The 13,067-nt window shown below is 38.4% G+C and overlaps 1 protein-coding gene across 2 annotated transcripts in view; it reads left to right on the top strand.

The window, feature by feature from the left end:
* Window positions 1–32: 32 nt before the first annotated feature.
* The window catches only part of pcgf6 (polycomb group ring finger 6), a 43,376-nt gene continuing 30,341 nt past the window's right edge, over window positions 33–13,067 (top strand). For both annotated transcript variants that reach the window (XM_088915642.1, XM_088915641.1), the window contains exons 1-8: window positions 33–609; window positions 1,983–2,082; window positions 2,484–2,580; window positions 3,269–3,324; window positions 3,486–3,545; window positions 3,977–4,088; window positions 10,506–10,533; window positions 12,127–12,225. In XM_088915642.1, the coding sequence (XP_088771768.1) occupies window positions 358–609; window positions 1,983–2,082; window positions 2,484–2,580; window positions 3,269–3,324; window positions 3,486–3,545; window positions 3,977–4,088; window positions 10,506–10,533; window positions 12,127–12,225 (804 nt within the window). In that variant the 5' untranslated portion in view covers window positions 33–357. The remainder of the gene's footprint in view (window positions 610–1,982; window positions 2,083–2,483; window positions 2,581–3,268; window positions 3,325–3,485; window positions 3,546–3,976; window positions 4,089–10,505; window positions 10,534–12,126; window positions 12,226–13,067) is intronic.

Genomic DNA, 13,067 nt, shown 5'->3' with positions numbered 1-13,067 from the left:
GGGGTGGGTCGGAATTTTTACGTCACCTGAGCATTGTGGGACTGTACAAAGTACGGCAGGCAGTATTATTCAGCGTTTAATTCGAAATATTGCAGTTACAAAGATTATATCTGAACAGCCATTGCATTTTTCGTTAATATTATCTTACTGAAATGAATGGAAACATGCTTTTGTGCATGGTCGAGATTCTGTTCATATTTAATGTTTGCTAGTTAAAATGATCAAAATAACTACATTACCCATGTACCTTTGCGAAGAGGGTACTTGAGATTTTTCTGAGTAGTGAAGCACTGTTCGATACTGTTTTCTGTTCATTTTTAAATGAACTTTTTTTGATACTCGTTGACTTAGAGATTCATGGAGGCAGAAAGTAACGAGGCTATCTCGAGTGTCTTTGGCGTGGAAGACAATGGCGGAGAAGCCAAAACAGCCGTGGAAGAGGCCGGTGCGGACGACGAAATTGAGCAAGGGTCCGGGTTCGAGTTGGATTTGGAAGCCGGCGAGGAGGGTCTTGATAGCAACGAAAATAGCAAAGAAGAGGACGAAAACGAGGAGTCCGAGCACGGATCTGCTGCTGACGAGGGCGACTCAAGTGACGATAAGGATGAGGTAAAAAAGAAATGTTGAAGTCGAAAACAATAAAAATTTGCAGCGTGAATAAGAACTCTGCAAGAGCAAAAACCAGTGTACCTCGGGGATCAGGGTTGAAAACCACTGGCCTGTATTATTGGGAATGTAGACCAGTAAAGCAAAACGCAAGTCAAATATCAGATCTCCGCTTACAGCCAAGAAACTAGCACCTGTAGATGAGAAACTATTTATAATTTTCCCAATATTATATCCAGTATGTATTTATACGCGCAATAGAGACTGTTAAGCTTTCACTGAGTAGTGCTGTTATTGAAATTTCCATTTCCATTTGTGTGGTGCAAACTAACAACACTCCAAAAATAAAACAACAACATTGAAATATAAATCCCAAATACAAGGTATAAACCAATTATTGATCATCCTTCCTGGACTTTCCATTTCTTCTATTAATGTTAGAAACAGAAATGAAAAGCATTTTGGTTTTAGAGAACAAATAAAGATTTATTCCATGCTGAAAAGAGACACAACGTTTCGGCTGTGGAGCCTTCAGTTGACACCTGCAGAAGGCTCCACAGCGAGTGTCTCTTTTCTTTTCCTTTCAGTATGGAAAAAACCTTTACCTGTTTCTTTGCAGCCAGCGCATGCTGACGCAGCTCCCCACTTGAATTTTCGTTTTAGCTTATAGACATTGGCTTTCTGCACACACGTTTGGCTTTGTACAACACACAGGTATATATTTTTCTTATTTTGAATTTCTTCTCAAATTAATGTGTAACTAAAAGAAGCTTAGAATTTTGGTTTTGTATTTACATTGCATGGTTGAATTATTTTTTGCTCCTTTATGTAAGTATTTTTATTGAAAAATTCATTAAGTTTGACAGGCGGACAGGCATAATCATGAGGTGTCCTCAATTTTTTTACTCATGCACTGTCTTCCGGAAATCTGTTGTTATTCTTGTCAAACATAGCCTCGCCTAGCACTTTTCAGCATTTCCTGCCATTACTGTTTACAGTCAGGATCCACATCACCTGTACAGTAAAGTCACAGTTCTAGCCTCATAGTTGACCATGTCCCCAAATCACTTGTTCAATAAATGTGGACATTATATCATATTCATTTCACCAAAAAAGAAACTGATAAACTGTGGTAGCCATAGTCTAAAGGGTATTGTGTGTTTAAAGGGGCAGGTTAAAGTACACGTTAATTTCACACGGAAAAATAATTAAAAAAAAACAACGATCTGACTGTTTAGCCTTCTCACACCAGAAGGAGCAGCTTTTTCCATGTGGAAAAGCAGCCTGCGTGCTGACACAGTTCCCCATTTCAAACAGCTCAGACCTATTAAGCCTTTCCACATTTCCCGGTTTCCATCTTGCCCCATCTCTTCCAGCGGACCTTCCCTCTCTTTGAGGTGTTCCCCTACATCCGCTGCACGCTCTGCAATGGCTATTTCGTGGACGCCACTACCATCACGGAGTGCCTGCACACATGTGAGTCTGCTCTCTGAGCGCCTTGCATCTTGACGTTTTCATCAGCGCCTCTGACGCTGACGTTCCGGGGTAGTTTGTACTGTACATCACGGGAATGTGAGAGGTTGCAGAACGAGAGGTGGCTTGTCCGTTGGGTTACAAGCACCCTGCTGGCGCGGGGGTCCTCTCCAGCCTTTTTTTTGTGAAGGATCCCATGAAGAATTTGCATTGAAATCCTGGACATTTGTCTTAAGAAGTGTTCATTTCAGTTGTTGGCTTTAAGTCAATTTGCCAAGCTATGGGACAAGCTCTGTTAATAAATCCACCAGTTTCCTCATTTCATTTCATACAGCTGTGACTTATTTTCATTCTTGCCTTTTAGTTAATTATTTTTCCACACCGTGTTGTATTTCTCTCCGCAGTTTGTAAAAGCTGTATTGTGAAGCACTTCTTCTACAGTAACAGATGTCCAAATTGCAATGTTGTCGTCCATCAGACTCAGCCATTATACAACATCAGGTATTTTTCTGTCTTTAGAAAGTAAAACCTCTGAATTCCAATCTTCTTCAGCATTGTCGTTTTATAATATCTTGTACGTTTACCATAGTTCCTGCTTCATAATGAGTTAATATAACATTCCGGCACATTCACTCTATATGAAAACATTAAAACTATTTCTAATGCTGTACTTGAAAGAATGGTTATACCTGTCTATTCAATTTCTTTTCTATAATTGAATTGAAATGGGAACATTAGGGTTTTACAATCCATTAATTTGGTTCCTTTTGATATGATGTTCTTTTTAACTAAAAATTCCATGAAAGTGGAAAACCATCAGAAGTTTTAGTTTAATCTTAACCATTTTTGGCACCAGGTTATGTTTATTATTTGAATACGTATTCTTAGAAGTAATAGTGAGATGTAGAATGGAGGCAGGCTGAGATTGTTAAAGAGCTGACACCTGGTGCAAAGTTAGAAACCTTTTCTTGGTATTTCAATTGCTTCAGCTTTGAGAATTTTCGGAATCTGCCTTTTATCAGAAGAGTTATTTTACACTGCTGATAATCAGCATAGGAATAAAGTGATAAAAAAACAGCCAGTACTTAAGAAACTGAACAAACCAATATTGTACTTAAAATATTCCTGTTTTAAGCATACCACAAGTATGTGCTAAGTAAGCAGATTTTTCCGTCATATCTGCTTACAGACTGGACAGACAACTGCAGGACATTGTGTATAAGATGGTCCCACATCTTGAAGAAAGTAAGTGTTACTAAAGTAGGATTTTATATAGGAATATTGAACCTCTTTTATAGGTGCCTTAGAGGTATAGTGTGAACTTCACTGTGAAGAATAGGTGAATTGATCTGTGTCCAGATCAGTTTTATTATGAGTATCAGTAACATTCTGTTTTTGTCTTTCAGGAGAGAGAAAGCGAATGCATGATTTCTACCAAGAAAGAGGACTGGAAGTGCCAAAGCCAGGTAAGGTTTGGCTTTCATTTCAAAGTATTTTGATTTCTGAAATTCATATCTTTCCTTCTTAGTGATTTTGCCCTTTGTCTCATGGTTGTTGATTTTGTGTAGATTACTTGCATTCTTACCTAGCTGCTGAAAATACTTCCCTGAAAGGGTGTATGTTGTAAGTTTACTTCCCCTGGGAAAAACATCCCACCAGGAAGGAGTTTTTAAATGGGTAGATTGCATGCCAGGATACTGCTTTTAAATGTAACAGACTAAAGTTGTGTGTTATGGCAGTGAAAGTGTATTTGGTTTTCCCAGAGTGCACAGTTTGCTGCTTAGCTGCAGACATTAGTAAGATAAAAAATGTCCTGGAAAGATTTGAAGTTGGCAGGTCCAGAATGTCCTTAATTTCTGATTAGCATCTGATTTAGGAATCGTACACTGTGTTCCAGCTGCTCCCCCGCCCACTGTGAAGACTAGCAAGCAAAAGAAAGGACTGCTTCCCCAATCTGTGTTCACCATCCCACCAGAACTGGATGTGTCTCTGCTGCTGGAGTTTGTGGGGTACGTAGCTCTCTGGGAGTCTTGGTTATTTGTTGTTACAGATGTGTATAGTTTTTATTATAATCATAATTTATTGATTCACTACATTTATATAGCCTTTTCTGGACACTCCCTTCGAAGTGCTTACAGGTAATGGAACTCCCCTCCACCACCACAAATGTGCACCACCCACCTACAGCCATAGTGCACCAACTTTCAATGGGGAGGAGAATATAGTGATGAATTATCAATTAAGAGATGGGGATTATTAGGAGGCCATGATTGATAAAGGTCAGGGGGGAATTTGTCCAGGACACCAGGGTTAACACTCCTAGAAAATGCCTGCCCTTGGATTTTTTAATGACTGTGGAGAGTCAGGACCTCAATTTACATCTCATCCAAAGCATGGCACCTTTTTTTTAACAGTATAGTGTCCCCGTCATTATACTGGGGCATTAGGACCCACACAGACAGCAGAGTGAGTACTCCATACTGGTCCCACTAACATTACTTCCACCTGTAATCTTAGCTTTCGCAGGAAGTCTGTACTCCAGGTACTGACCAGGCTCACACCTGCTTAGCTTCGGTGGGTTGTGAGTTGCACAAAAATATAGCTGCTGACAAGAATCCACCATATCCCTGGTTTGCTGCCATGCCCCCATTGTATATTAATGGGTGCCTTTGTGCAATTGGTTCTCAAATGACCTTTATCCATCCATTATCAGAAAGATGCCTTTTGAGTGTGAGGGTTGCAGCATCGCAGCCTGTTCTGGAGGTGTAGGATACAAGGCACGACTATATCAGGGACACAACATAGTTCTATCTCTGGCACAAACACTCTGGCAGTGTTATTTATCTTACCCTGCATCCAAAAAGAAGGTTACAGGAAACTGGGGCACCCACATAAAACCCCTGCAAACCTGAGGAGAACATGTAAACGCCATGCAGAAAGCACCTCAGTCCAAAAAACCAACCCAAAATCAAGAGCTTGGACACAACAGTGCAAATGGGTTATTCCGCTGTGCCAAGCTGAACTGTAGATTCCTAGCATATATATATTCTAGTTGATTTAAATCAGGGGTCTCCCTGTTTTTGTTGTATCTGAGCTCTGTTATATAGTTGGTCTAACTAACTGCCTAGTTGCCATACTTATAACCAGGCTCCAAGATGTTCACAGATGATGGACTTTTAAGTATTTTTATTTAATATTTTGATTAATCACTTGTAAAAGACTTGACGTCAAGGTCTGAACTTAAGTCCTATACATATCTAGATAAATGTTTTAATTGTTTTAACTGGATACTCAGGTTGGCAAAAAACAAGAAACATTGGGTCCTCTGAGAGTTGTGCCTTTGGATTAAAGTAATGTATTTTATATGATTCTATAGAAAATGCAGTGATCTATAATCTTAGAGCTTTGAATTGCCTCCTTCATCTTTGTTCTTTATTTAAGGTGTCTTTTTTTGATAGAATTATGTTCTTCATTTGTGCTTATATAGTCATGAAGATCAACATTTAGTTGAAAAACAAGTTCCCCAGTAGGTGGTGCATTGGTCCTATAAACCTAAGTTGTTCACTATTACAAGAACTGTGTGCATAGGTTGTAGAGAAACCCATCCTCTGCATCAGAGATCCCAGGGAAAATGCAGCACTGTGCTTAGTGACTTTAGCTAGCTGTTTTTTAAGCAGTTAAAAACTCTCATGTATTACTATTAAGTCTTAAATACCTACTTAACATTAGGGAAATTAAGCGTTTATTCTTTATTGATTCAGAGATGAATAAGTTATATTTGTTACTAGAAGTCATCTCCACATTTACTGACAGAAATCATCTGATTTCCCTGCACATTGCCTGCCTTAGATCCAGACATTGGCCTGTACCCTTGTGCAATCTGTCGTGGGTACAGCTGCACACATACAGACCGGCTTGCATACTCTGGCGGACACACAAGGACACGCATGCACTGCATTGTCCTTGAGATTGTGCTGTCACAGAGTGGCATACAGCTGGTTTAAACGAGCCAGTCATTCATTTTTTGACTGTGCAGCTTATGTTTAAACTTGCCGTCCTGTGTTTTGTAGGTGTAAGACTATTTAATGAAACAGTTTACTCTTTGTATGTGCTGTAGTTGAATATTAAGTTACAACAGACATTTTCAGTTTCAGGCGGCGGAGCCACTCCCTTTGTCTTGCGCTATGAGACCTTTCTTCTTGCATCAGAAGTGTTTCATGCTGTGATTCTGAATTATGTCCCATGTTGGCTTCAGAGCCTTTTACAGTCCTGTTTTTCCTTGCAACATTTTTTTCCCCACAGTGGATTGTTTTTTTCTGAATTCAGGAAATCGGTTTTGTTTGTACTTTATTTTGGGTTTGTTAGCATTTCTGTTACTGCTGTCTGCAAATATTAACCCATGATCATTGGTCCAGTAATATCAGATTGGAGAGTAAATTTTGTTAATGAAACTGTAGTCAATCTGTAAAGGAAGGATACTGTGAAGCCCTTGAGTGTTCGGGTGTCTGTGTTTACTTATTTTTAAAACAGGGGATCGGGAAAACAAATGTTGCATTGGAATGATTTCAGGGCAGGTGTCCTCAGAGTCCCCTGGAACTTTCTAAAAGTATTTTGTGTATCCAGGTGCTATGTGCAATTTATGGAATCTCTACATTTTTTCCTCTTTACTGAATTGATTTACTGTTGTAAGCAAGGCCATTTTGGTAGTTATTAATAGTTACAAGGAAGCTGGTTTAACACAAGAAATCTTCTATATTTATGAATCTTACTACAGAGCATAATTCTTTAATGTGAGCCATTAGCTGGTACTTGATAAGGGCTTTGAGATCTTATATTTTCAGTGTTATGTTGAGATAAAACCTTTTTCAGTGGGTTTACTTTTACTTTAGTAAATACAAAAAGTGATTATTGGTGAATGGTATTTTCACAAGACACAGATGATGGACAACAGTCAAAGTTTTCAAAATAATTACTTGTGTTCTACTGAATTTCTAGGCCTATAGTTTAATAACTAGTCTTCAATGCTAAACAAAGAAACATGCAAGACAATTAACTAAATTAACACTGAAGATAAAACATACCATCTGAAAATTTTAAACTGTTGAAGACCTGTGTATCCCCACAACAAATTATAATTTCCTCAGTGCCAGCTGTAATTTTCAAAGAGGAATTAATAACTAGATCTCTCTCCTGTTTCAGGCTCATCTTTAAAGATCTCACCTTCTCTGAAATAGAAGGCTATACAGCTGTAGTTAGGTTAGTCTTTTCCAGAAGCCAAAAGGTAGTGCAACAGCAGTTTTAATTCAAATGCAGGAGCACCTTCTCCAAAGTAAAATGAATTTGGTCAGGAGAATTGTATTCATTAAACACCCTCCTGGCCTCCTGGATTTGGTAAAATGTAAGTGGTGGGTGGAATTAATGGTTTGCAATTTAATCATATTTTCAGTACCTTTAATTAAGGTAAAGGACGCTTTGTTCAGGTTAACAGTCTTTATGTGGATGTGGATGTTTTTTCAGGTTTTCAAGTGTAATGCTAATGTGATCGTTGGGGGGGATTATGGAAATGAGGCTTTTATCTGGCAGAGTTCTAAAATTGATTTTAGGGAGGGGCACTGACTGAGTTTCTCCTTTGCTCTGGTAGATTGAGCATGGTGTGAAATATTGATGGGTTTATCTCTTTCTGGTAGTGAGCAGCTAACGTGTACCATATTTTGAGCGTCAGAATAAGTAATTAAAACCAAACACAGAATTCATGTAGAATGTCTTGTGGATGCTGTTTAAACAGCTTTACTCTTTAGCTCTTTCTTCATGACTTATTGAATATTGTTTTAGGTATTGGATAAATAACCACAGGTTAAATGAAAATTGAGATAATCTGAGCAAATGACCTTTTTGTAGCTGTGTAATAACCTTCTCATACAATACTGAAAAGAGAAGAAAGAAAACACAACGTTTCGGCCGTGGAGCCTTCTTCAGGTGTTCTTCACACCTGAAGAAGGCTCCGTGGCCGAAATGTTGTGTTTTCTTTCTTCTCTTTTCAGCATGGAATAAACCTATTACTTATTCCTTTACAGCCTACGCAGCTACCCACCTGAACCTTCTCGTGCAATAGCCTAATTTTTCTTGTGACCACATATTACATGGAGAAATCCATGCTGTTGCATCGATCAGTGTTTCAAATGGTTTTTTGTCACATTATCCATGAAGGTGAGGTCTGCTTGAGGTTTTTCCATTTGGGGTTGCAAACAGAGCTCTTCAAACTTTAAATTGGAAAGCAAAGCACTTGACCCATTTACAGTGTTGATTAAAATCTAGTTGTTGTTTGAAGGAGACTTGTAATATGCAAGCTGCAATGATGGAGCAAGTTCACCTCATTGTGCCATTCATAAATACAGCACAAGGGTCCAAACCACCCACGTGAATGACAGAAAATCAACTGCACTATCAAGAAACTGTACTTACAAGCCAGGAACATCTGTTTTGGGGGAGTAAAAACTTTACAAAACCTGAACACTCAGTTTGAGTTGACATTAGGTAAGTGTTGAAGGGTTGCTTAATGGAGGTGAGTTACAGTGTAGATACCGTGTCCTAAGTTTGTATGGAACTTACATTTGTTTCACAGAACACGTGATAACCTTTCATCAGTAAAGAGAAATCCTTCAAGCATTGTGCAGTTGTCCACTTGTATTTGTAAGCCTGATGTTTTTGTAATGAAATAGATAGCCATTCTATTCTTAACAGCTAAATTCAATTCCCATTTTCATAATGTCAGCTAAAAACAGTTTGTTTTCTCAAGGGGTCTTTCAGATAATTTATATTTCTTCTCTGTTATTTTACTAGAGGGTCTTTGATGTGTCTGAGAATAGACTGAAGATCACTTATCTAAAATCAATTGACTGAAGAACTCGACAGATTCTAATTATAGATATGTGTCTGACAACAATAAGTCTGGTTAATTAGGGCAAAGGTGAGCATCTGCCCATAATTCTGAAAACACCTGGAGGCAAGGCAGGTTTTTAATTTTCCATATAATGGAAAGAAAAGTGTGTAAAACAAATGTTACTGTAACCAAAAAAAAAAAGATGTCATAGCAATATTACCACCTAGTTTGCTCTTGTCAGATTTAAGAAGCTAAGCAAAATTGAACATCATAACAGCTAGAGTAAGACCGCTGAGGAAAACCGGGTAACTACTGTGTGGTATTCATGGTGCAGTAGGTAGCAGACGTCTCTCTGGACTACAATTTCCAAACCATTGCCCATTTATGGAGACAGACACTGTGCTGTAGGAGGTGCCATCATTAGGACGAGTCTTTAAACTATTAAAGATCCCATGACTGAGATAGTAAGGGTTTTAATCCCAGTATCTTGGTTAAATTCCAGTTTAGGAATACACAATGGGCCTGCCTCAACTAACTCTTTCTAACTCAACTCAGTTGATGAAGTAGGCCCTCCCTCCTCATCTGTTGGGTGGAATGGATGCTGTGTTACCCAGGTGGGCACTGTGCTTCAGTCGTGAATGAAAGGGGTTCCCACCTGTATGTGAAGCACTCCGAGTTCCTTTGAGATAAAAAGAATATAGAAATATGATTAAATATTATTAAAATGGTATAATTGTTTAGATATTAGCACCCACAGACTGCAATTACTTCTAACATCTTATTTCAGGATTTAAAATTCTTCATTTATTTCCCTTTTATGGTTTTTGCTTTCTGTGAATTCCTATAATTCCCCTAATTGGTTCAATATTTGCCATAGTCAAACCACTAATGTCAGCATTTCACAATGTCCAGTTTTTCTGAAGGAAGGCTAGAAGCTGGTGGAAGGACAGAATTTTAGTGCTTTTAACTTGCACATCTTGAGTATAGCGAGCAACACAAAGGCGAAAGCAAGAGAGCAGCCCCCCTGTGCTAGTGTCTGTGTGACTGTGGAGGGCGTGCTGAATTCATGTGATGCAAACTTGTTTACTGTCACTTGACACTCCTCCCGAAGGTGTGGATATTAGTATTTCAGTTATTATTATTTCAGTGGATATTATATTCAGTTGACTCTTTACAGAGAAGCATAAAAATATGCAAACCATTTTGCAGTAGTCAGGAATTAAGAGTCTTGATTTTATTCATAGGCATTAAACAGTCTTGATAGAAGCAATCTCTTACATGTAGTATGTCTGAACATTTCGTTTTTCATTTTAAGTACAAAACATGTCCAAATTTATTTAAGATGTTTTTTTTTGCCCATGATGACATTCTCAAAACAATGTAAACCTAATGATCTATTTTTATTTCGGTAACAAAAGATAATCTGCTATCCCCTGTGATAAAATTGGTAGATTCTTAGTAATAATTATGGTACTCCATAAGTATTAAGTGGATTAGATTTCATAATACTTTACTTCTGTTAACAGATTTTACTTCTGTTTTTCAGAGCGGAGGAGGGCATTGATAACTACAAGGTAAAGAACCTGTTTCATACCAAACTATTAATTTCTTGACGCACAACCCAAAAGTTGAGAAGCAGTTTCTGACTTTAAAGACACATATGCATTTTGACCTGGTGGTGTTTGTGTATATGTTGTTTTGTTAAGGATCATTATCATGTTGAAAAAGCAAGGCCTTCACGACAATTCAATTTTGTCCTTGTGGTTCTTTGTGACTCTGAAGAATTCTTATCTGTTCCCATGTATTGGACTAGTGTGTTGCAGTGTGCAGTGAATATTTGTTATTGTGTTTGCTGCCAGGATAGAGAACACACTCTGGCACTCAGAAAGACAGATCCAGCCTGTTCAGGCATGACGTCTGTTTGCATTTGTCAGTATTTCTGTGCTGTCCAGCGGTTATGTTCTGTTAAAAAGACACTTTTTAAATACCAATTGCTTTTCAAGTCTTTGAAAGAATAAATTCAGTTCATGGTTATATTGTTGCTAAGCTGAACAGTTCAAGCAAAAGTAGTTTATTGAATGAATACCTCTAGGTCATGCACAAGGTGTTTTGGTGGAAACCAAATCAGCGCTGCGGCTTGCACTGAATCCCATTGGTAAATTCTAACTTCTGTGTGGCTGTAAACTTTGATCCTTTCCTCTTGCTCATCTTGACTCAACCCTAAATTTCCCTTTCATGATGCTCAGTGTACTGTATATAATATTATTGTTGTGTGTTATGTTTACTTTTGATTTACGGTTGGTCAGATGGGCTAAATTTTCACATCTTCATAGTAGCAGCCTTTGGTATCGAACTCGCCAACGTTCTCATTCGATGAGACAGAACAGATTGCATTTGCAGATTAGTGTGCTGAGCTGTAAATAAAGATTGAGCACCTCTAGCCATTTTAGTGAGGAAAGAGTAGGTTGGAGAAACAAGTTGAGGCATATCCTGTCCCCTTGGAACTGCCATTTTTAATTTGGGCTGTTAGAAGAAGTAATGAGTGTGGGAAGAGGCAGAATTAAGAAAGCAGCAGAGCTGTCAGTTCCCCTTACTGATCCTCCAACAAGATACTAACCACGCCGATGGCAGCAGCTGAGGCCAGTGTTTCCGAGGCTTGGTTCCTTCTATAACTTGGCATGGATACTTCCATATTTATAATGTATGACTTTTGCCTCGGTATTGAATAAAGATGAGTATTTTTCTATAATGAGTTTTGCTTCATGTTCAGTGTGATTCAGAGCTGTCCAGTTTTTGTTTAACTCAGGAAGAAAGTGCCATCCTAATCAGAATTCTTTCAAATCTGCCACTGTTGCAGATGTGAATAGATGTTTCTGCTTTTCACTTGCTGTTAGTTTCTTAAAGTGGTTTGTCTTGTATCTTTAAAGGCTGGTTCATGAAATGTTCACCTGTTAAGGGAAAAGACATTGCACCAATGTCTATATTTGGTACTTTTTCAGGAGTTTGCACCATTTTCTTTTCACTTTGGGGGCCACAAGCAGGGGTGTAATTGCTGCTCAACTATAGTGTGAGACCTTTAATAAAAGCAACCCTGTGCTATTCCATTATATGCAGTGCTGTAGCATAGAACTGGTGTTGACTACTTATGCCATGCTTTTAATGTGCAGCCCCTTGAGAGGAAGTATGTGCGGGTGTCTGGAGAGGCCACAGTCCGTCATGTGGAGCTCTTTATCAGGAGGAAAATGGAGCTGAACCCAGGCTGCCAGGTATGCCATCAGTCCCCGGGAGACATGCTCTCACTTTACACTAAGCAAATGTTAATTCTGTGTGATTGAAAGGCCCATTTCCCCAGAGTTAAAGACATTTTGTTTAAAAGCCCTTAAAGTTATCACGTTATCACTCAATATGTTGGTGGTAGTTGTGAATGTTTTATGTGATAATCAGAATAAGTACATTAATGTAATGTTTATTGCACAGTGAGAGTGAAAATGTACCCTAAGTTCCGTTTTTTCATCCCCATTTTGCTACAAAATTATAAACACTAATAACCTCGTGTGCAATTGCACCAGAGAAGCGTTACCACAAGTGTATGCATTCAACAATTGTTACCACTTGAGCTCAATTAACAGCAAAGCGCTGTCAATGTTTTGTATTTTGACTGTTATATGAATTAACTTCTGAGGTTGTGAGGTAAGAATAAAATGATTGTATTTTAAAATACTTAATCACATTCGGATTTTACTTTATTCGGATTGTACCTGGTCCTGTAAATATTGAAGTAAAAACAAAGACAAAAGCCTTGTAGGAAAGCAAATCCTGAAATTGCCCAGCCTTTCATGCTATTTCTCATGCTTTTTAGCTCACACTTTTTATCCCCTAGCATGTGGCTTTATTTACTGTCGTCAGTACAGTCCCGTGTTGCCTAGCACTGTTGTCCCTGTTTGAAGATATTATTTATAAAAAAGACATTTTGGGAAAGAAAGTTGGAAATTGTGTAGGAAAATGTGTCACCTGGGGATAAGAGGATCTGTACCACATTTCTGCAATTGTAGGCAATAAGGTCAGCATCCTTCATTTGAAATCATGGCTTATTTAGCAATTACAGCTT

The sequence above is a fragment of the Atractosteus spatula genome, chromosome 5 (assembly GCF_055471065.1).
Source record: "Atractosteus spatula isolate fAtrSpa1 chromosome 5, fAtrSpa1.hap1, whole genome shotgun sequence".
Taxonomy (NCBI): Eukaryota; Metazoa; Chordata; class Actinopteri; order Semionotiformes; family Lepisosteidae; genus Atractosteus; species Atractosteus spatula.
This window is presented reverse-complemented; position numbering and strand designations above follow the sequence as displayed.